Genomic DNA, 24,274 nt, shown 5'->3' with positions numbered 1-24,274 from the left:
AGTCTTGAGAAAAGGACATTTTACCTGCAAGTCTCTACATTGTAGCCCAAGTGTTTGGGGACTAGGGGCTCAGTGCCTGGCTCAAAGTCACTGACTTTGAAAACAGACAGAGTGTGGTTAACAAAGCCGTGCAGGGTGCCGTCAGAACTGTATGTATACTGGTAAACCAGTCGGGGGATAAAGTCAGAGGTGAAGGCGATGACGAAAGCCTGAGGAGAGAACAACACTTCAGTTTAGTGTTCGTCAGTACAGGAGAAACTGTAGCTTCTCTCTGATTGTGTTTTCTGACCTGGGTCACATCAAACAGACATGAGAAGAAAGTTAAACTTTGGTCCAGCTTTGTCCTGAGTCCCTAGTCCTGACTGATTACCTGGTTCAGGTGTGTCCAGCCAATGAGAACATGTCAGAGCAGGGTATACTGGAAAACATGCAGGAAGGTGGCTCTCGAGGACCAGGGTTCCCTACCCCTGTTTTAACCAATCAACATGAAAACCTCTGACTTCAAACACAAATCAGTCATTCTAAGCTTTTAGAAGAGCGTTTCTTTGAACAAACCACCTGCTGAGGACTTACAGGACCAGAAGAATAACTTTTTAAAGTAAAGGTCTAATAAGGTAAAAGTCTCCCTGAAAAGATCAGAACTTTAGACAGCTATGCTGTGGCTGGATCACGCCTAAACCTCCAGAACTTTGGGATATTTTGCATATTTTCGCGCGGTGAAAGAGGGACGGGCCACACATTAAAAGCTGAGATTTATCTTTTCATCTACAAATAACTGCCGTTGTTTAAACTACATTTAAAACGTCCCCCGGTGCGCTTGCTGTTCGGAACGTCGGGGGTCTGCAGCTCTCGGGACGCGGCGCCGGACGAGCCGGTACCACCAGACGTGGTACTGGACGCGAACCGGAGCCGGGTTAGGGTGCAGGAGCTCTCCAGGTCCTAGCGCCGGCCGGTTCTAGCTAGCAGCTCGGTGGTTGGAGACCCACCCGTGATCCAGTGAGAGCAGCCGGTGAGTTAAAGGGCGGGACGCCCGCGCGCGGTGTGGAAAGGAATGTATGAGGAAATCCGCGATTAATGCGTCAAAAAAATTGTCGGAGTCATGCACATGTCAGATTTGTCGCGTTTTTAACGCGACAAATCTGACAGCCCTAATATATATATATATTCATATTTTTATTTTTTATCTTATTATATTATTTTACCTTCTTTGCATAGGATCACAGGTCACTGGAACCAAATTCCTTGTATATATCCTGTACTTGGCCAATAAAGCTGATTCTAATTCTGATTGTTGTAATAAAGATTCTAAAGTCCTCGTAATGCATTTTTTCTGTTCTCAGATGACAAGATAAGCATTAAATCAACATTAAAAAGGTTGTGGGTTCATTGAACCAGACCACATAAACTGTATTGCACTGTGTTCATGTGCATATTGGTGATGTTTTCCTTCATCAGCCCTGCTGTGCAGTCTTTCAGGCTGACAGAAAGAATGTTTCTGTGCTCTGTCACAGTGTGAGAGCGTGAACACCATTGTAAAAGTGCTCTACTTTATACTTACGTTAACAATGACTGCCACTTTACTGAGGCCTCTCAGGAGGTTGTACCAGATACCTGCAAAAAGTTCCACAGTCAGTATGAAATAAATGCAACGAAGGCAGCTCCACTAGATGGCACAAGTCCTCCTGTGTCATGGAGAGGAGGAAGGCTGCAGCAGAGTTCTGTTCACATGAATGGAGTTTCTTCTTGGCTTTTGGTTAGTTAGAATTTACCTTCACCTAAAGACCTAGTCCAATGAAAATGGTCTTTTGAACATATTCTTGTAGCATTTTTCTCATGATGTAGGACAAATATTATAACATTTAAGATTAAAACGGTGTTTCTGAATATTTCTTTATTCAATTGGGATAAATCAGGAGCAGATAAAAAATACTGTTTAAAAAAGCTCTCTTTTGGGATGCAAGAAGTGAAATGGGCAGGCCAAGTCTGTCTATTCTGTCACATTCACTCACAGACAAATAGATCCTCGAACGTCTTAGTTTTCCTCGTCTGAGCTGGAATCTGGATCTAAACTCTACAACTGGATAGCTCTGGTATGGATCACCATTTTCGTTGCACCACTAATGTTAGCTTGGTGTTGTGAGGGGCTGTAAGCTAGGGGGAGAGAGTGTAAACAAAGGTCAAATAGTAAATCAGAACAGGCTTACTCCCACTAACAGTCCCACCCACAACTCAGAGGAGAGTTTCTGATGAACTCCTGCTGCTCTGCAGGAACTACATGACACTGTTTTTTGATTTTGGTTTAAAACGGCATGATGACTGTAATACATGGGATCATTTTTACTTCTGACAGCCACCATGAAAGAGGCTGATATAATGGATTATAATCTAAGTTTTAAAATGTAATTAAATCTTTACATTTTCACTGGTAAGACAGTTGACTTAAACAAAGAAAATAGACATTTGACTTCATCTCTTGGATTTTCTCATTGGCTGTATAAGAGAACTGGACTGAGTGACTCCTTCTGCATGACGTACCAAACAGGAAGTACCTGCTGGCTCCAAGAAGCCAAAATCCCACAGACTTCTATAGAGAAACGAGGAGCTGTTACTCATTCTATTATTATAAATATTCTTGATCTGATACTTTGTACAACATGTTCTTGATAATTGTATTTTTGTACATTATTTATTTATTTTTTTCTGTAGTGCAAGTTAATCAAGTTATAAACTGACCAATCAATTGAACAAAAATAGCCTGCTGGCCTCTACATCCAACATTTGATTGACAGATTTTCAAAAGATCGTTTTCAGTGTTAGGGGTGTGGCCTTCCAACAAGCTCACTCCTGATTGGTGAGAGCGGTTGCCATAGAAACGCTGGCTCAGACCGACTCGGACCAATCACTGCTCACTGATGTCAGCTTGCTCCAACATGGTAGCGTCCGTGTTACTAAACCATTTGGTAGAAGATAGAAATTAACCAAATTTTATAGGTGATGTAACACTTAATCCGTCCATTTCTCAGATACAGTCAATAGATTTTCCTTACTCAAACAGCACTTGAACATAACTGGAGTTGAGGAAGCATACCGATGTCTTTGGCCTTCGCTGCCACTGGTCTGCGTAATTCCGTGACAAACTTCTTGGCATCCAAGCGAATTTCAATAATATTGTTGAGAAGAGCAAAAAGTGGAGCCAGAGGGAAAGAGGCCACGAAGAGGGTCACCATTCCAAACTGGATAACTAAAGGGATCAATGAGAGGAGAAAGCAGTCAGAGTCTAGCTGACAGAACAAGTTCAGGAAAGAGACCCTGCAGATGAGTGGAGCTTTCACACATTCAAATCCAACTGTTTTAAAAATAAGCAAACTGTATGTTTACATACTAGGAAGATTTTTTTTAGTTTACAAATGAGAAAGTAAATGATCCAGTGTTTCAGTGTAATCCCTTCAAAATAAAAGCTTGTCAATTGATTACAGAAATAATCCTCTATCTGTGAGACTGAAACCTTTTTCACTATTACAAAAGGCCACACTACTGATTGATGTCAAGGATTATGCCACACTAATCCATCTTTAGCTTAACATAGTTTTATTGTGGGGGAAAACCTGCTTCAATTCTCCAGTCTGATCTCAAACACAAAAACACAATCTACAATTAAATACCTCAAAGTAATCAAACGTTGAAAAGTCATTTCTGCAGAGGCCGTTTCCATTAGATTGAGAGCAGAACAAAGCCACATGTCTGAGCTGTGTTTAAGCTGCTGTAGTCACAGTCTGAACCATTCCATCAGTGCAGCTCTGCAAAACTGAAAAACATCTTACAGCTCTGTCATTCAGAGGCTGATCTAAGTTTGGTCAACAATCTAAAACCCCATTTACATATGGTACATGTAAATAGGAGGACTATATTAGTGTATGCAAATTAGAGTCAAGACTTGTTTCCTATGTGTTGGTCTTTCTTCATTTCATTTGTGCTGGGGGGGGGTAACGGATCACAATCCTCGTGGTTCGGATCATGTCACGGTTTTAGGGTTACGGTTCGGATCATTTTTCGGATCAGTAAAAAGTAAAAAAAACCAACAGAATAAAAACAAGAAAAGTTCTTGCATGTTTGGACCTGGTCTACCTGGCTGAACGGGTTACTTTACCTCTTGCCAAATTAGTTGGGGTTAATAGTTATGTACAGTTTTGTATGTGATTTCATGTTGTGATTATTTGCACATCATTTTTTCCAGATTTGCGATTAATTAGTTATTTTTTTTAATCGTATTCCGGCCCTAGTAAAAACATGAAGTTCCTGATTACATTTAGATGTCTAGAGACCATATCTACAAAAACAGAGAGACGGTGCAGTTTAATGAACAAGAAAACAATTACCTCACGTTTAGAGCTTTGCAGATTATGCTAAAACAAAACAAATCATGCCACATGTTAGCAAAACATTTTAAAAAGAAAAAGAAAGTTGGATATTTTGAACCAGGTGATGTGATTTTTTTTTTTTTAAAGCGGTACCACAGTGGGCTGCTAGCTCCATTAGCTCTGAGTTAGCTTACTTGTTGTTGTTTCCTATTCTGGAAAAGCCACAGGAAATGACTCTGTTATTTATGTCAACAGAGTCATGGTAAAAATGTAATTTCCACATTGTGGCATCAATAGAGTTCAATTATATTCTATTTTAGTTAAATAATTGAGAGTGTGTATATGCATTTATGTTTCATAACTTGGTTTATATGTATGCAATTTACATAAGTTAACTGAAGAGATATTGCTTAGTGCAAATATAAATTGTGTATTCATACTTTTTGTAAAGTTGTCCACAAATTATTTATTTGTGGACAAATTTGTCAAAGAAGGTACGTTTCTGATAGTTATCCTAAATTTTCCTTCAGGATTAAGAAGCTGCTTTAGAACGCAAAGCTAAAGGACGTGAGGTAAACCTGCACAACATGAGGCGAGTAAAGACTCTCTCACTGTCCCTCATCAACAAGAACCAAATCACGAGGTGAACAAACATCAAACCTGATGAATTTAAGGCTGTGCAGTCACTTCCTTCATGACATGCAGCGTCGGAGCAGCCTTTAGGAGGACGCTCTTCTCCAGACAGTTCCATGACTCACAGCACTCAGAGGCATTCAGTGGAACGCTCACATCCATTACCTGTGACACATCATGACACCTCTGGCCTTCTGCCATTTTCTCTGCTCAGAGTAAACCAGAGTCAAAAACAGACAGCTAACGAAGATAAAATGCAGTCTGGACTGTTGGAATCATTTTCTTTATTGTTATTCAATGCTTTATTTTTTAACCAGACTCCATAACTGATAAGGTGTGGCATTTATTTATTTTATCATGGTTGGTGCTCTTGCCTCACAGTGAAAAGAACCTGATTAGAATCCCAGCTGGGACCTTTCAGAGTGGAGTTTGTGTGTTCTTCATGTGCATGTCTGGGTTTTCTCCAGGTTTCTCCACAGTCCAAACACTAGGTTTCAGAAATGTATTGTCATCTCCAAAATGTCCCTTTGTGTGAATGTATTGTACTGCACTGTTTGTGTGGCCCTGCTACAGCCTGGTGACCGCTTCAGGGTGAATCCTATCTATGCCCAACAGTAGCTGAGATAAGATAACATCTGGCAACCCCTTGACCTCAAAAGATATGCACCTTTTAGGAGTGCCAGAGGCAAAAATGACTCAGGCTTATCTGACTGGAACTCCAGATGAGTTCAGGCAAGGCTGTCCGAACCTTTGCAACAAGGGTCAGACTTGTGTGAGGGCCAAACTTAAAACCCTTAAACTACGTTCACATTATCCTCGGAAACGCATATTCAATCAGCCACTTTCAATGAAAAGTCCATGTCAGGAGTCTGTAACCTGCAGCTCCAGATCCACGTGTGTCTCTTTTATCTCTCCATGGTGGCTCCAAACATAGAATAAATCATGGAGATGCTGATCCAGACATGTCGACCATCAGAGTCAGCAGCTCCTGATAATGACTGTCTAACCAAAACTACCTAAAGAAAACAAATAAACAAAGCCTGAAAACTAAGACTACCAAGATCCAAACTAAAATAACAAAACCCAGCAGTGTAAGACTGCTGAGGACAAAGAGGGGAAGAAGAACAAAAAAATAAAAAAATAAAATAGCATTCCTTTAAAGTAAGGATTACCTAATTATCATTTATTTAATTTAGATCAGTTAAATGTATAAATTGATGTCTGAGGTTCACATAGATGATAAACTATGTAGGTTTTTACATCCTGTTGACCTGAAGACGTCTTGTTTGTTCAACTCTACCTCCAGAATGAACAGATTTTATATGTAAAGCAAAACATTGGTTACTAGCTGCTCTGAGCTGCACTGAGATGATCCTGTTTGGAACAGAGCAGCTTTTATTTTGAAAATGAGGTCATTTGTGCTTCTGTCAAACATAAAATAAATAAATAAGTAAACATTTTGAGATTTTGTTGGATTCTTTTTGGATTTTTGCTTTTGTTCGTGCCAAAAAAATTGACATAATTCATATTTATTATTTTAAAAAAAGAAGGTCCTGAATGCAAATCTAAATTTCTTAAAGGCTAAAGTATTGCTACTCGGCTCCTTCTAGGTTTGGATCGGTAGAAAATGAGCCCAAATGGATATTTCACTGTTAAAGTCGCCGACCCCTGGTCTATGTAAATGCGCGTAAATGCTTCCATGCTCAGTACTCTCATGTTTAAACGTAGCTATGCACATGTTTAAGACAGTTTTTAGGTTCTACGTAAAAAAACATGTAGCCATTTGCACCAAAAATGAATCAGGTCTCAGAATTGTTATGGTCCAAATTTCAAACACCTGCGAACACCTCCGCTCCTGCCATAATGCAAATATAATGAGGATTTTAGTGAGGATAATCCATTATCCTGCAGAGAGGATCTCCGGAGAGCTGCAGGCAGATGATACCACACATGTGGTCATCTGTTTACCCTCTCTGCTGTCATGTTATCTGACCCTCTTTAATGATTAATGAACCACAGCACTATTAGAAAGCTACCGAGCATTCCAGCATCGCTGCATAAGAACCAGGTGGTTTGCAACAAACACGCCTGAGCGATTAACAGCTTCCTGGTTACGTGTTCACAACTAAATGTTAACAACATTCATAGACCCATCAGCTCTTTGTGTTTTGCTTATGTCATACTGAGTAACAGGTGTTTCTGGAACTGCCTGCTTTTAGATTATTGATATGCAGTATTGTCTTTTCCAGCAAAGGTGTAAGTGAAGTTATCCAACCTCTTCCCCAAATGAGAGGCTTTTATGAATTTAATCATGATAAAGCATCTGTCCAGCTCTGTGTGTTTTTGAGTATCACTGATTATTCCAGTGAGAAATAATCTATTCCTGATGCAGCCAGTCTAAACTGTTCATCTCAGACTCCAGGCTAAGTATTTAATCGTTTATTACGTTTTTCTAAGTACCATCACTGCAAAAACAGAATCGTTAAAAAGTAAAAAGACTTAAAAAAAAATATTTTCTTAGAAGAAAAAGAATTTTATCAAGAAAATTTTCAAAAGCAAAACAGTAAATAGATTTTTTTTAAAAAAACAAGATATCTTGGTTGGACCATTTTTCTCAGCCTATTGGAAAATGTATTAGCTTACTTAAAAAAACCATACAATTTAAGGAATTTTGTACTTATTTCTGGGTGGGTAGGGGGTGCAGTGATGCAAATGTTTTTCAGTCATCATTTGTATAGTTTTCATTAATAGTTGCAGCATTTATAACCAAAGGTTTGTTTTTGTCAGGAGTCGGTCCACAACCCAACATACTGTCAGTTTGGCATTTTCTCCAGTTCTATGAGTTGATGTAAACCTAGATCTGAAGATGTAATGCTATAGCGCGATCACCACCTAGTGTCCAAACTGAAACGTCCTCCAGGAGAAGCAGAACAATGTTTCCAATGTTAATGATCTGAACATTTTAGTTAGAACTTCTCCTTTAGAGAATCCATGTAACACTGGATGATATTAACAATCTCATTATTTCACTGATACATTTACAGTATGAGAACTGGATCAGATTAATATTAATATATTCAAAACATATCGTAGATTATTAATGTATTTATAAACAAATGTGGATAAATGTGTAAACTCTAAATTGAATTAAATTGAAGAATCAAAAGAACAGAATATATCGAATTAAATCATTTCTGGAAATTCTAATCAATACTCAGCCCTAATAAAGATAAACAAAGGGTTAATACCGCGTTGGGTGCTACAAGTAGAAATGATTGACTGAGATGAAAGGAGTTTCATCTCAGCATTTTTAAAGGACAGAAGGAGGAGGCCTTTGGCAACACAAGCTAGGAGGGTTTAAGAAGACAGATGCAAACTCACTCATTTCCATGTACTCCGGGTTGAGGCCAGCAAACGGAAGCAGTAAGTGGTCTTTCTGGTGCCGTTGGAGGATTTTATTTTGCTTCTCCTCTTCCTGGGGATCCATCTTCCTCTTCTGAAGCATTTTCTTCAGCTTTCTGTCCACATATCAATGAGAGAAATTCATCACTCAGCTTTGTGGAGGTGTGACTTATTGAACGTTGACATTTGCAAACATTTGTTTGTGCACAAATGTTTGTGCAAACAGTTTTTAGCTTTGGATTGATAAAGGTCAACTGTCCAATTCTTTGGTAACTTTAAGGCAGAGCTGTTTTTTTACAGACCAAAATGATCTTCTGATGCCAGTAAAAACTAAAAACAGATGTAGGGAGGAAGACATTTTAAAAAGTCCAACACTACCAGAACACTGGACTTCAACATTGGGATTATCGTGACTTATGAAGAAAATAGCAAAAATGCATGTTTTGGAGTCTGGCTGGTGATCTGCTGGCTGTTCCCATTAAATCACAACCTCTTAGCCACAAACCAGAACCAGTCCAGTACCAGGACACGTAGGGCACTGCACCCTAACCCAGTACTGGTTTGCGTCTGGTGGCGGGTTAGGGTACCAGTACTGGACATGTCCTGAGGACGAGTCCACATCCAGTACCGCATCCGGAGGACTGCGGACACTAGATCTTATGAGTAACCAGCATGTGTTTGAGTGTTTCCAACAGGCTGTGCTGCACTCACGGTATGCCAATCTCAAACAGGTTGTTCTGAATGAACTGCTTGCCCAGCATGGTGATGCACAGCTGGATACACAGCTCCATGAGGCAGCCTGCGTGAGCACACTTTGGACAGCCACAAGAGAAACGGACAAAAGGAGCCAAATGAATGCAGTGACAAGAACAAACAAGAGAGCAAAACCACATAAGAACATTAGTTGATAACATATTACAGTTGCCATGAATGCAATGTTAAGAAATTCTCATGTTTTCATGTATGATGCTGACATGGATGCTGCTCTGTGGAGAAGAATGCAGCAAAATGGCATCTGCCTGTCTGTTTTTTAATAACATCCCGATGCTGAAAGTGAACAATTCAATAGAAACAAATATGTATTTAAATTATACCATCTGCAAAGACAAATTATCATTACAGATGAAATTGTATTTTAGCTAATTTTTCTCAGACATTCCAATGAATCTGATCGAACTGAGGCTTTAAACCAGAAATCCTCTGAGATTTTAGGACCAGGGGGGTGATTTCATTTAACTTTATCTAAACTATTTTCTGCTGTCACAAACAATATTCAGAAAATAGCTGTAGAATATACTCCTGCACTTTAGCCACGCATCTCACACACTGATTTCCAGCGGAACGGAAAAGGATGATTTATCCGTTTAAAGAAGGAATGCAAAGACACTTCAAGCACATTGGTCTGTGGTCTTCAAATGATCACTTTTCAAACATTACCTCTTCCATTCTATAGGATCCAACAACATACAGGTATTTTCCAGGTCTCCCAACGAGTCTGAAAACAAACAACTATCCATCAGGACTTTGCTCAGAGGCTCAGAATAGACGAGCGTCCACCAAAAACGCTGGTTAACATCGCCACACAGCACCATTACCTGCCCCTAAAAAAGGCCAAGTAGACAATGGGTGTGAAGGCATTGACGAACTTCAGGATGAAGGTTTTGAAGATGAGACGATTGTCAAAACTCTTGTCGGTCTTTGGAACCTCTGAAAAACACAAATGTCACGTCATCTGACTCAAATACAGAGACTGTTGTGTAATTCATGAAAAAAAAACACAATGAGACAGAGACTTTAATAAAAACCCACAAAAAAGATCTTGCCAACAGTGCCTCTTCAGTCCCCAAAAACAAATTCTGTTTCCTTCAGGTACAAGATGGAAACTTTTGGTGTTTCCTACATCTGGGTCATGCTATTTATTTCATGAATATCTGTGATTCTTTTTATATAAAATTCCCTAAAAATGAGTGTTTCACTTAGGAATGAGCAAAGGTACATATAGAAGACACTTGACTGTTGTATGTTTAGGAAACACGTTTTTAAAACATCAAGAAGTTGTCAGAACCAATCCCTGACGGTCCATAGACAGCATTCCCGTTCTCCCTTTTGCCTATGTGATGGTATGACGGGCCTCACCCAGGATGGTCAGCCAGCGGGCGATTTTGGCATAAATCTCATCCAGGATGATGATGATGATGACATTGATGACGGCTGCAGTGCCTTTGACAGTGGCTCGGATGTTGGAGCGCCCTGCGGCGCTGCTCATATGCAGGGCAGCCTTAATGCTGATCCGGTACAGGATGACACCAAAGGCCATGGTAAAAGACAAGGTGATCTAGAAGAGAAGGAGGAGACATCTCAGATGACTATCTGCTTAAGAAAAAACAAAGGGAAACTCGTTTAAGAAGACTGCAGATGAATTTCTAGTTGTCTAAACAGACGCTGAGTTGGTGAGATGGGTCTGAGAAAACCCTGTGGAGACTCAAAACAAAACGGAGTCCATTCACTGCTCAGTACTTCTTTAACACTGCGATGAATTCCATAAACTAAATGATTTAATAACCTTGATTGTGTAGTAATTGTCAAAAGTGATTTGAGTGATTTGAATATGAAGACCAGCCATCATGGTGTCCAGAGTCCAGCCTCCACATGAGAACCAGAACTGCATATGAACACAATGGAAAACATGGAAGTCACACCTCCGAGTCCCTGCTCTGTTCATAGTCACCATGACAGGATTTTCATGTTTAAAAAACGTTAACTCGGGGGTGTCAAACTCAATCCAACAAGGCACCAAAATCCAAAACACACTTTAAGATGCGGGCCGAACAGGATAAACATTTACTGAACTAACTAAAACTACATTTTTAAAACTTTTTAACATAATTATGAACTAGAGATATAGCATTACCTGTGATAATGCTAGTGGGAATGCTGGAAGCTGAATTTGGCTGCTGAAGATGTTGAAACTGATAGCTAAAAAAAAGTTGATAGCTGGCTAAAATATTAGATAAATGCCAAAGCAGCTTAAATACCAAAAAAAAAAACTTATATCAGCCAAAAACAGCTAGCATGTAGCTAAAAAAATAACTAAACTTCAAAATATCCTAAAAAACCCTAATTCCAAAACTGCCTAAAAATCTTAGTAATTGCTAAAATAGTCCAAAAAGCTAGCAGAATGCCAATTATTAAAACTTTAAAACTGTAACTTTGTAACATAATTATGAATAATAAAAAGGCAGGAATATTATTCCAGACTAAATCAACTTAAATCTTAAATAACTTTTAATATTTTACTCTCCATAAAAATATATTTTATCAAAATTATACAAGTTAGAAATGAGCACAAGATAACATCGGATCATTAATAACAATCAAATAAAATGACAGAATCACCCAGGGGGCCAGATTCGGCCCCCGGGCCTTGACTTTGACACGTGTTTTAACTGAATTTGAGAGGAAATCAAACACGGAGGCTCAAAGTCATGCATAGTAACCAGGATACTAAAAATGAATAAACTGCTGCTGATCTGATGAAAAACTGTTGTAATAAAAGAGAAAAGCGTAAAAACTTTGTATCCATCTGGACCAGAACTTTGCACTTCTAAAAGTTCGAGCTGCTTGTAAATGTGTGAGTCTGCCTTTTAGGTCTTCAGGAGGAGCTCGACCTTCATCTAAACTCGGTTTTCATGAGCGGTGCTTACACTGAGCTGAGTGTCCAAAAACATGCTGATGAATAAGCAGAGACAAGTGAAGAGTCTAATGTTGGTGTGGGACCTCAATAAGGAGATTTTCTTCTTAAAAGACTTCTCCTTGTTGTCACAAACTGCCTGAACCTACCATAAAGGCCATCATGGCCACAGCCGTCATGTAAGCCGGCATTCTGTCAGTGCAGGTCAGCTTCACCTTCTCCTCCTGTAAAACACATCAGACAAGAGACACGCTGAAACTCAAGGACCTAACATGACTGCAACTTTCATATTCTTGTAGATTGTCCAAAGTTGGATGAGCTGCTGAGGCACAAAAATAGTTTGAAGTAAAAATTTGTAAAATAAAAAAATGACAAAAATGGAGAAATAAGTTCTCTTTCCCCGCCACAGATCCGTCAAACATCCAGCCCTAAACACAACACTGGGAGCGTCCTCGTGACTGACACGAGAGGTCAGGACAGATGTTAGAGTTCATGGAAACACTGAGAGCAAAGCTACACTTTCACCTTCGGAGCTGACTGATCCTGTCTCATGGTCTTCTTCATGACCCGGATTTCATACTCGGCCCGGTTGTGATCCTGCAAAAAAGTGGAAAAAATTTTTTTTAGGATAGGAGAAATTCAAACGGTAGAGGAATCTAGCTGGGGTAAAAAGGAGAAGGGGTCAGGTGTGCCGCTGGGATGCAGGAAGTTTTGTAAAGTGAGCAGTTTAAGCTGAGGAACGTGTTCCAGCTCAAAGACCAAGACGAGCATATGAACCGAACTGAAGCCGGGAGCTCACCTGCACTGTGTGGTTCTGCAGTTCATACCCAAACCCAAGTGAAGACAATCCACCAAAACACTTCCCTCCACAGTCTGGAGGGCATTTCATGTACCGCTTACTGCATTGTACTGTACCATACGACACTATACTACACTGTACAATCTTATACACTTCTATACTACACTGTCCTTTACAGTCGTGCTCTGTACTGTACTTTACTCTACTTTACTGTACTACACCTAAAAAAGTGAAACATTGAATCAATTCAAGATTTTTTATTTTTTATTTGTTACGTTTAAATTTTTTTCTTTTCATGCAATTAAAATTCTCGATTGATGGTTTACAGGACTTACAAATTTATTTCAATAAAAACTAACGATTCTAAATATAACAAATAGCAGAACTTTTGTTAATTGATCTAATGTTTCCCTTGTTACGGTGCATCCTGTTCCCTACAGCTCATTGCTACATTCTCTATATACATATATAGGTAAACTACACTTTACTACAGCGCTCAGTAAAGAGCTGTCCTCTGTCAGAGAGCATGCACACACTCTGCTGTTCTACCAGACAGAGCTCCTTTAGTTAAACCTCTCAGCCATCAAAGTGATTTTGTTCTCCAAACCTCAACAGAGGCTCTGGATCGGCATAAACACGTTGGATGATTCGTGACTGTCCATAACAACGATTATTCCGATAATTCCCTTCCCGTCCCGAAGCCTCCTGGCAGCCTGGCACGTGTGTGTTTAGCCTCTGGTTCGGCTCACTGGTTTCCTCTGGAAGGATTTCACCATGTTCTGCACTGATGCATGGGGTTATTCATACGGTGAGATGGAGCAGAAGTGCATGACAGATGAAGGGAAGTCTGTGGATGTGTGAACGAGTGAACATGCACTGCAGACAACCAGGAAGGCGGAGCTCGAAAAAGAGGCTGCATTTCCTGAAGAGTCGTGCCACCAGTGAATAAGTGAGTAAATACAAGCAGAGTAAAGAGTTCACTTCTGGCCTGAAGGTCTCTCCATCTTTCATTCATGTCAGTGAAGAAAGTATAAAAATAGACACAAAACAGCCTTTGGTTACAACGTTTGCTTCAGACATTAGATTCAACACTCAATGATTATTTTAGCTAAAATGATCTTTTTTAACCCTTAGTAAGATGTAAAAAGTGTCTGTTTACTTGATGTAAGCATAAAGCCTCAGCCTTGAAACAAGTGCTACAAAGAGATAAAACAACACATTCGTAAACCATAGTGTGGATCCAGAAGAAACACTGTAAAATTCAGCCTTTAATTTCCTCTCTCTCTAAAGCAGGGGTGTCAAACTCAATCACACAGGGGCCAAAATCCAAAACACACTTTGAGTCGGGGGCCAAAAAGGATAAACATTTATTGAACATTCTAAAACTACATTTTTAAAACCTTAAAACCGTAACTTTTAACATAATTATGAACTAGATATATAGCATTACCTGTGATAATGTTAGTGTGAATGATGTAAGCTGAATTTGGCTGCTGAAGATGCTAGTGCTGATAGCTGAAGATGATGAAATTGATAGCCAGCTAAAATATGAGCTAAATGCTAAATTAGAATAAAAAACTAAAAAAAAAAAATTAGCCTAAACAGCTAGCATGTAGCTAAAACATTAGCTAAATTCCAAATCTAAGTAAATACCAAAATAGTCCAAAAAGCTATAAGAATGTCAATTATTAAAACTTTAAACTGCAACTTTTTAACATAATTTTGAATAATTAAAAGGCAGGAATATTATTCCAGAATAAATCAACTTAAACCTTAAATAACTTTCAATATTTGAATTATATAAGTTATAAATAAGCCCAAGATAACACCATGCCATTAATAACAATAAAATCAAATGATCTGGAGGGCTGGTGTAATTACTCAGAGGGCCGGCCCCGGCCCCCGGGCCTTGACTTTGACACATGTGCTCTATAAAGGAATGACATGAGATTCTCCTAAATATAATGTAAAAGCAGAAGGATCTCCGTCCCAGGCCTGCAGAGGCTGTGTCTTTAGAAAAGGATAAAACAGAACGTCGCATGAATGCTGAGAATACAAGACTCATGTTTTTACTGAGTTCTTCAACAAAGTTGTCAGACTAATTCATCACAATAAGTGGTAACCCATGATCCTCCCTGTTCCATCATGTTCACTGTCAGTCAGAGCTTTGAGCGCTCACGCTGAAACCTCAAAGGTTTCCACATTAAAAGCCTTTCAGAGAGTAAGAGTGAGAGTAGATGTCAGATAACAGGTTACATTATGTCATCCATTCAGAGTGCATGTGTTTCTCAAAATGTTCTCAGGCTGTAGCCTCCAGATGTGGCATTCCAATGAGGAATAGAGTTTTGAATGTGAAAGGCTAAACTGACCTAATTTTAATGTAACATCAGAGCAGGAAGCTGTGGACCAATTAGTCACATTAACAGACTAGTAGGGAGATCATGACACGGAAATGTCCAAAGTTGTAATTATTGTTCTGGTCATGTTAAGGATATCAAAGTATTGAAGAAAAAAGATGTAAAGTGAGCCGTCAATAGGGGGGCGTGGACGGAGGTCTCACTGAGCCCTCTGTCCCGTCTGCAGGACCATCAGGACCGGCGTGGCTGTGGACCGGGCTGCACTGGTCAACAGATCAGACCGTGTCACTCTGATCCAGGCGTGGACCGCCCCATATATAACGGGCGCTAGCGGTCTACGGCGATGTCTGCTACCCACCGACCCGTTTAGAAACACAGACTGAAGAGTCTAACAGTTTGTGTAAATCTCAGTCTGTGTGTAGATTAGAATAAAATCACAACCATGGATCAGGTATGTATTGTGTTTATATTTAATAACATATTTATTTATTTTAAAGAAGTTTGAAATGTTGTTCATTTGTTGCACTTTGTTCAAAAACATTATTAACATGTGCTGATGATCAGAGTTTTAAAATCAGACCAAAATGAATCATTTTATGGTCATTTTACTGTGTCTGCTAAACCATGTCTCATTGTTTCATACCATTCCAATATGGCGTCACTCTTTACGCGTCTTGGAGAACATTAAAAAGCCTGTGTGTCATCTCTAGTGATATTAACTCATTAGTTGGATCTGGTCGTCACACAAGTCCTTAGCAACAATTGCTAGCGTGTATGACTGTGAGTGTGTATGGATGGGTGAGTGAGTGAGGCCCTGCCCAGACTGGCGACCTGTTCAGGGTGTATCCTGGCTGGGTTAGGCTCCAGCAGCCCCGTGCCCCCGAAAGGGACAAAAACAGTTTGGAAAATGGATGTATGGACGATATATAATGATTAGCAGAGGTTCTCAGTGTTTCCAATGAGATATTTGTTCCCACTTTACAATAACTTTCCACTAATCATCTCATAAGGATAAACTATGGCTAAGTAATGGTTAAAAAAGACTTCTGAGGCTTTACAGCATTTAAAATGGTTAAATCAGGCTAAAAAAACATGAGTAAAACCATACTTATGTTCCACTCCAATTATACAACCGTAGTAAATGATTACTTCAGACATTACTAAGGCCTTACAAATGTAAAGCTTGCATAGAGAAACTTTTATTTATGCTTTGTTATGCAGATTGGAAAACCTTCGGTGTCTGGTCGGCCTGAAACATCTGAAGCTGGGCGGGTTCCTGACACGCCTCAGTGCTCAGATTACCTTCCTGCTTCGCTCTGAGCAGGTTGCAGACCCACAGGATGCATCACTGCTGTTTCTCTGATCTACCCCTCAACATCAATGACATAACAATACTTCTAACTATAATTGCTAATGTTCTGCATTGATAGAGCATCGCTTAGCTGAGAGTCTCTGTGTGTGGAGGGCGTTTCTCTAAGTACTGCTGTGTGGAGTGGAGCAGTTTTTCCTACAGACAGTGAACAGCACATTGTTAGTGCATGAAAAAAGTGAGAAAAAACATCTAGTCATGAGTGAAATAGGCTTCTATGAGGCCTTCAGCTCTACCAGCCAATGTAAGGAGACAGCTGAACATCTCCACCACCGAGGGTGAACCTCAGAGAGCAGTCACAGGCCCACCGCCGCAGCAGAGTTCAGAGAAGGATGTCATGGAAGACACTTTGAGGAAGAAGATGTAAGCTAACACCCGACAGGAAGCAGTCAGTCAAGCAGAAGTTCAGCTGGAATACAGGACTGAAGAGAACAAGTTAAAGTCAAACCTTATGCTCCTCCTGTGAAATAAAAACATGGAAACAAAAGGAGACCATGTCAGTGTCCAAAGAAAATGAATCCTAGACGACAGAAATGTACTTTACTTAGATGATGCTTCATAGATCAACAGTCGTATGTGGATTAAAGTGTTTCAGGTAGAATGTTTACATAGATTCCTGTAAAAAGAACTGTAAAAAAACACTCTGATCAAAGTTCATAGAAGCTTCTGCTTGTTATGTTTTTCTAGAAGTTTCTGTTCTCCATGTTTAGAACTGACACTAAAGCAGCATCTGGAAGAGCAGCTTCAGAAATGACAGTAATGATTCAGATCGTCTGCTGGTGGATTTTGTTCTCCAGATCTGAATGGGAAAGCCAGATAAGTAAACTCCACAGGTTCAGAGGACACTGTGCAAAGAGGAAGGCCTCATGAGGATGGAGCAGCTAACACCAATCAACACACATCTGCAGATGTGTTTCAGTAAATATGATAACACATTCTTAGAAGTGCCAGCGCTTCTTTTTCAGTTTTTCATCAAATTATTGGTAATGAATGGATCTGAATGGAAGACCGGCTCAGCGGCCTTGTGGTAGAGTGTCCGCCCTGAGACTGGAAGGTCGTGAGTTCAATTCCAGACCGAGTCATACCAAAGACTAAAAATATGAGCCAGTCTCTCCCTGATTGACACTCAGCATGGAGGGGTTGGATTGGAGGGTTAAACAACCAAATAGTTCCAGAGCGCAGCTGTGTCTGCAGCTCACCGCTCCCCCAGGAGATGAGTCAAATGCAGAGAACACATTTCACACACCTAGGAACGTAACAACTAATGGGACTTTAACCTATTCTGTTATTCAAAGACGAGTCAAAAGCATAAAGACATTAGAGACCCCATTCGGTTTTCATACTTCATCATTTCAGTTTGTGCTCTGTATTAATGATTCAGAATTTATGAATGGAAATAAGAAGAAAATCATGTTGCTCATTGGTTACCAAAAATTATTCTGAAATTGAATAAATAGAACTAAAATGCAAGTCATTCATCAAAGTACTGACAAGTTCTTCTTACCTCCTCTTCCTCACCAAAACCAGTCAGATCCCAGATGTAGTTGAGCCTCATTTGTCGTCTCTTCCAGTGCTCCATGAAAAGAACGGCTGAAGAAGAAAAAGAAGCAGGTTGATTAAGAAAAAACAAAACATTATCCATATAAAGGTAAAAATGTCTACATTATTTTCTTCAATCCTTAACAATCATGTTCTCCTTAATTACATTCAAAAGGTTAATTCTGGTTGATCGATGGTTGTTAATCTGAGGAGAGATCAAAGATTCTTTACCCAGAGGATGTATTTTGACTATAAGAATGTTTCCTCACTGACAAGTGTGTCAAAAACACATCCATGATGCTTTTAGCCTGTTCTGCACTGAGCTTAAAGCCTATGTCAATGTTTTTTAACAAAAAAAAGAACATTCCCAATAGCGTTTTAATTAGGAAGGTTTTAACCAGAATCCCACAACTTAAATGTCTTAAAAAGCAATTTTTCATGTTGATCTGAAGCCTCTGTTTCCAAAATCTCCTCTGAGGGGGCGTGGCTTTTGGAGCTGAGTAGCCCCGCCCCTGAACAGTCAATGTGAAGATACCATCTTCTCTTCTCCAGAACCTGAACTAGACACTAGGAACAGATGAGGGTTTAGTGCATGTGCAGCAGAGCTGTTGATGGAAAGAAGATCATTCATTCAAACAGAGTCTGTCCAAGAAAGTTTGATTGGTTTAAAAGGAGAAATACTCAGAAATGTAAAAACTAAAAGATTTCTTATTACATTTGTTCTCTTTCAGAAGAAAAATGACACACAGACATGATAAAAACTCTAAAAACAGGATCTTCATCAGAGGGGACTTTAAGGACATCCTGTTTCAGCCTCAAACCACTGACAGGATTCTCAGCTCTACAGTCACAGACAGCAAAGCTCTCCTGGCTCTTCAGCACTGTGTTTCTAACACACCAAACATGAAACACAAACTGCAGCCTTCATTATCTATTCACTTAAGTGGATGCTGAGCGTCCACTGAGCATCTACTGGGGTTGGATTCAAGTGCAGTGTGTTCTGCTCTGTCGCCGCACCGGAAAGAGGGGGCTGAACGAGGAGAGGCCTCATCCACCTGAAGAAGGGCCGAAGGTCAGACCAGAAAAAGCCACACATGCAGTAGAAAGGTTCAGCTTCAACACACTGCCTCCCTCTTTCTGTCACGATGCTTAAAAACGTAGTCATAAAAATGTCAACAAAAAAAGAAATGTAGAAAACCAAAGTTTTTAGTAGTGTTGCACGATAATATCAGCTACCGATAATTATCATTATGACGTCACGCAGATAATTCTGATAGAAGAAAAATGTGCCCATAAAATGGACCATGAATAATTAAACGCTTAGACTGCTTAGAATCCAAGCCTGCCATGGATTATGAAAAGTTCATTTCTATGAGTAACTATTTATTTGACACATCCGTTGAAAACAAAGCAGTAAGTTTTGAACTTTCAGATTAAAGTATTTCATTTACACGTTTTTTTATGTTGGGCATTATTTGTATTGAAAAAATGTCCTTGTTACATTGTTGTTTAAGTTGAAGTCTTAAAATTAGTTCTGACCATTGAAATGCACTTTCTCTTTTAACAGATGGCAGACTGAAAAATCTAATAGTGTTTGTGCTACCTGTTTCATTTATTATTACTAGTTCTGCAAATTTGATGGAATACATGAGAGCCATACACTCTTACTTTGTATTTGCAAATATTTTTTCTCAAGTATTTAAAAAAATATTGGTGGATTATCGGCTGCAAGAACCCAGAAAATATCAGGTATCAGTATCTGTTGTAAAAGTCAGTATCATGCATCACTAGTTTTTAGTTAATCGTTTGTAAAATATGAAAAAAAGGGTTTGGAGGTCAGGACAGTAACATAAAGCAGAGAAGGTGTTTCTGCAGATCTACAGCGAGCGTGTCCAAGTCAAGAGGCTTCAGCCAACACAGCACCCTTCTGGAGCCTGACCCCCCCACTGTTGACAGATGGCAGCGGGTTTGGCAGAACATCACAGAAACGCCATCTGCATCTAACCATTTTGAATTGGACCCTCTGGTTCAGTCCTCCCACCAGTTTCCATCATCAGTCGGACGGTGACATATCTGCCTCTTTACCCCAGAGAGCCATGAAGATGGAGAAGAACACCGTGGCTTCGTTGTCGAACAGGTGGCTGGCTCGCGCCGTGCCGCATGCCGTCACCAGCTTCCAGTAGCTGCAGGCTCGGTCACACAGTGGACACATGGTGATGTTGTTCCGGGGATCACAGATCTCCATGCTGACAGGAGCAGGGCAGAAAGAAGGAAGGGTCATTTGGAGAAAGAAGCTGTAGGAAGTTTCAAACAAATACTTGGATTCTGCTGCGTGAACACCTCAAACAAACAGCATGGATGTGAGTCCACTTAGAGCAATGAATGTGCATGTTTATTCTCCAATCCCCTTTAGATCAAATATTTCCCGGTCTTTTAATGAGGGTTTTAGTCAAATTCAAAAAAACATATTTTCAGTAGAGCGGCAGGAGTTCCATAGAAATTTGCCTCTGAGTTTTGGACAATAGTATCATTTCTATCCAGCTTTCCAGTTCGGATCCAGATTCCAGCTCAGACGAAAAAACAAAGACGCTCATGGATTTATTTGTGTGCATGTGGAGGCATCAGAATGGAGTGGAGCAGGAAGCTTGTGGCCCGCCCACTGATTTTTTTACATCACAAATACAATCCTTTTCAAATGTAATTTCCTGTCTTCTCCTGGGGAAATGTGCAAATGTAATTTTAAGCTTAATTTGTTTTTAAATGTGTCCTCCATCATTAGAAAACATGTTAAAAAACAGTTTTCATTGGAGTGGGTCTTTATGAAAGACTACAAAAGCTGGATGGAAGTTTAAGACTCATAACATTTGAATAGACAAAAACGCTCTTTTAAACAAGAAAATAAGTCCCTGCACAACAATGGACAGACATTGGTTGAGAAGCTCGTATAAAACTTTTCTAAAGCAAAGCATGAGTCCACACAGAGAACTGTAAAGCACAAAAACTAAACATTGTATTTTATAAAACGATAACAGGATTTAGGAAAGTGGCCTACAGCATCACCTGCAGCTGGAAAGACAAAACCTGTGTACCTGGGTATGTTGCTGTCAACGGTGGCGCAGCCATACAGGAACACAATCACCCCAACGATGGAGGCTGGGATGAGCATCTGTGTGTACACCCCTAACCAGGCAAAATACAGGCCAACCTTCTCTCCAAAATACTTCCTGTGGGAATAAGTAAACAACAAGTCATTGTCCCAACGTCCAGCAGGATCTGTGTGGATGTTCTTCGTCCTTGATGCCATGCTATCGCAGGTTTCTGACTGTTGGAGACTGTTGGTCCAGAACTCAACGGTTTACCTGGACCTGAAGGATGGTGGACAGTCCTTTGAAGACAACTAGTTCACATTTTGGGCTGAGTGCAAAAAGGAGTCACAGACATGGACTCTCTGAACAGGATTGGGGTCTGGAACTAATTCACCAACAATAACCCACTAATGAATGTCACCACCTCTGAGCTCCACCAGGAAACAGGATTCAGCCCACGGTTATGATAATCCATCCACGTAACATCTAGTGGTCTAACTCTGATACCACACCACGGAACCAGGTAGTACATGACCAGAAATTCCCACCAGCAGTTAGAATGGAAAGAGCATGTTGCCTTCACTAAGGTCCAGTCCGAATCCTTCCCTTCACCCTGGGGACATTTGTAGTGCTAGGGGGGTCCGAAGTACTTTTCTTAAGGGCTAACCCTTCAAGTGGAGGGATGCAAACCCCTCTGCCGTGAGGAGGTTCAGCGTTGCGCTGTGATGGGGAGAAGAGCTTTTCTTCAGGTGGGTGTGCTCTAAAGCACAGACGTTTACATTTAAATGCAAGTCATGACTTCTTTTTAGCATGACCTTTTAGACTCATAAAACCACTGGGAGCTCTGTGCTAATGCTAGCTGACCGGCGAGTATTGGTGACATCATCGAGTGAAAATGATGTCTGAATTTGGAGACACTATTTTGCCATAACTCTCTGTTTGGAGAGATAAAAGTAGATCAAACTCAATCGCACAAGGGGTCAAAATCCCAAAACACACCTTAGGTCACGGGCCGAACAGGATAAACATTTATTGAAGAAACTAACAAAGTTTTTAAAACTTTAAAAACCATAACCTTTTAACAGAATTCTAGTGTGAATGCTGTAAGATGAATTTGGCTACTGAAGATGCTAGTGCTGACAGCTGAAGATGATGAAAATGATAGCGGAAAAAGGCTGAAGCTGATAGTCAAAAAGGAGACCAGAATGCCCATTTTTTAAAACTGTAACTTTTTAACATAATTATGAATAATAATCAGACAGAAATATTATTCCAGAGTAAAACAACTTAAACCTTAAATAACTTTCAATATTTTACTCTCCATAAAAATATATTTTTAAAAATGATCCAAGTTAGAAATAAGCGCAAGATAACATCAGGCCATTAATAACAATAAAATAAAATGATCTGGAGGGTCGGATAGAATTACCCGGAGGGCCGGATCCGGCCCCCGGGCCTTGACTTTGACAGTTTTGATGTAGGGGAAGGGAGAAGTGAAAGATTCGGATTGAGCCTAACTTTAAAAGTCCAGTCCTGCTGCAGATCACAATTATGGGGTAAGGAAACTGTTAAAAAGAAACTTGTGCAGATTTTTCACAAATTAATAATTGGTAGAGAACTTTGCAAAAATATATGAATACAACATTAGTTTTTGTGTTTTTGTGTTTATTTATAATATAACTTTGTCTAGTCTTGTATAAAACATGTCCCGTTAACTTACTGTCAAAAATATGTCAAAGGGTCACAGGCATCGAGTCCTGAAACATCGGCACAACAAAGTACGCATGTGTATTGAGGCTCATTTATTTGACTTAAATAGAATAAGCCTTTTTAGAACGTTATGGATATTATAGTAGGTATACGATCCTGTAATCATAGCTCTGTTACATTAAAAAAATACATAATAATAAAAGTGATCACTGGCCGCATTTTGTAGTTGCCAGGCGACGACGACTGATCGTGTAAACAAAGCACCGGTGGATCGTTCCAGACTCAGAAGTGGGGGAAAAAAAGAGCAGCAGGTATGCCACTTATTAGGTGTGAAAACTGTCAAAAAAAGAGATGAAAACAGGAGAATGATGAATCAAAATAACAAAAAACACCCAAGCAGCCCCCCCCCCCCCCTCCGCCTGCCAGCCAGCCTCCCAGGGCGGTCGCTTGCTCCAGCCCCTGAACCTGTATAAAGCGTACTCCACTCTTCACCCAACCAAAGCCGGGACAAGTCCCGGGAACCCTCTGTCCCCAGAAGGGATGTAGCTGGTCAAGAAAATGAATGAACAATAACTAGAAAGCTAGCTTGGAGCTAAAGTAGGTTAACTGGTTTAAAAAAGGACCGTTTTATTTTGCTGGCAAATGGAAGGTGTTTCAACTTTATCCACAAAGCCCTAAATGAGCTGTCATTGTTTTACTCAATCCTATTGTTTTTAATAAACTGCACTGTCTCTTACTTATGATGTCACTTCTGCAACATGAAAGTTGGTGGCAAAATGATGTCTGTATATCAATGATCTACCTGTAATTAAAGTAATGCAAAGAAATCAAAATGTAACCTGTTCATCAGTGCCTGATTGCTCTCATTGCCGAGGTGTCTGCACATTAATAATTTGTTGTGTCGATGTTTCGTGACTCGATATAAATGCCTATGACATATTTTAATAAGTAACAGGAGGAACTTATTCAAAACAAGAAAGTCGAGCATGATTTTGCTTTTTTCATATGTTTCTGTTTGACAGGCCTCTCATTCATAATCCTGTGAGTCCATCATGATTCTTTAACTCAGGACCACGTTTCTTCTTAAAGTTAACCAACAGGTGTCAACTCTCCCTGGTGACTAGCTGCTGCTGGCCCAACAAGTAAGTGTGTCAGAGAAAGGAAATTGTGGCCTGACGACTTCATCATAACGTTAGAACCCTGTGGTGCTTAATGACAGCTTATCTAGCATTAATCTAAATCAGGCATGTCAAACATACGGCCCGCGGGCCGGACCCGGCCCATTTGATGATTTAATCCGGCCCGCCATAAATTTCTGAGTATGTCAAAA

The 24,274-nt window shown here is 39.9% G+C and overlaps 1 protein-coding gene across 3 annotated transcripts in view; it reads right to left on the bottom strand.

The window, feature by feature from the left end:
- ano1a (anoctamin 1, calcium activated chloride channel a) overlaps positions 1-24,274 on the bottom strand; it is a 71,612-nt gene that overhangs the window by 5,977 nt on the left and 41,361 nt on the right. For 2 of the 3 annotated variants that reach the window (XM_024295566.2, XM_024295564.2), the window contains exons 11-24: positions 21,238-21,372; positions 20,234-20,394; positions 18,114-18,199; positions 17,058-17,069; positions 12,610-12,681; positions 12,234-12,308; positions 10,530-10,728; positions 9,989-10,100; positions 9,831-9,888; positions 9,105-9,205; positions 8,373-8,509; positions 3,089-3,241; positions 1,559-1,611; positions 25-209 (exon numbers count right to left, since the gene is read on the bottom strand). In XM_024295566.2, the coding sequence (XP_024151334.1) occupies positions 25-209; positions 1,559-1,611; positions 3,089-3,241; positions 8,373-8,509; positions 9,105-9,205; positions 9,831-9,888; positions 9,989-10,100; positions 10,530-10,728; positions 12,234-12,308; positions 12,610-12,681; positions 17,058-17,069; positions 18,114-18,199; positions 20,234-20,394; positions 21,238-21,372 (1,539 nt within the window). The remainder of the gene's footprint in view (positions 1-24; positions 210-1,558; positions 1,612-3,088; positions 3,242-8,372; positions 8,510-9,104; positions 9,206-9,830; positions 9,889-9,988; positions 10,101-10,529; positions 10,729-12,233; positions 12,309-12,609; positions 12,682-17,057; positions 17,070-18,113; positions 18,200-20,233; positions 20,395-21,237; positions 21,373-24,274) is intronic. The other variant, XM_024295565.2, reaches the window with a different exon arrangement.

Source organism: Oryzias melastigma, linkage group LG3 (genome assembly GCF_002922805.2).
Source record: "Oryzias melastigma strain HK-1 linkage group LG3, ASM292280v2, whole genome shotgun sequence".
NCBI lineage: Eukaryota > Metazoa > Chordata > Actinopteri > Beloniformes > Adrianichthyidae > Oryzias > Oryzias melastigma.
Note: the sequence above shows the minus strand (reverse complement) of the source record. Positions and strands in the feature narration are given on the sequence as shown.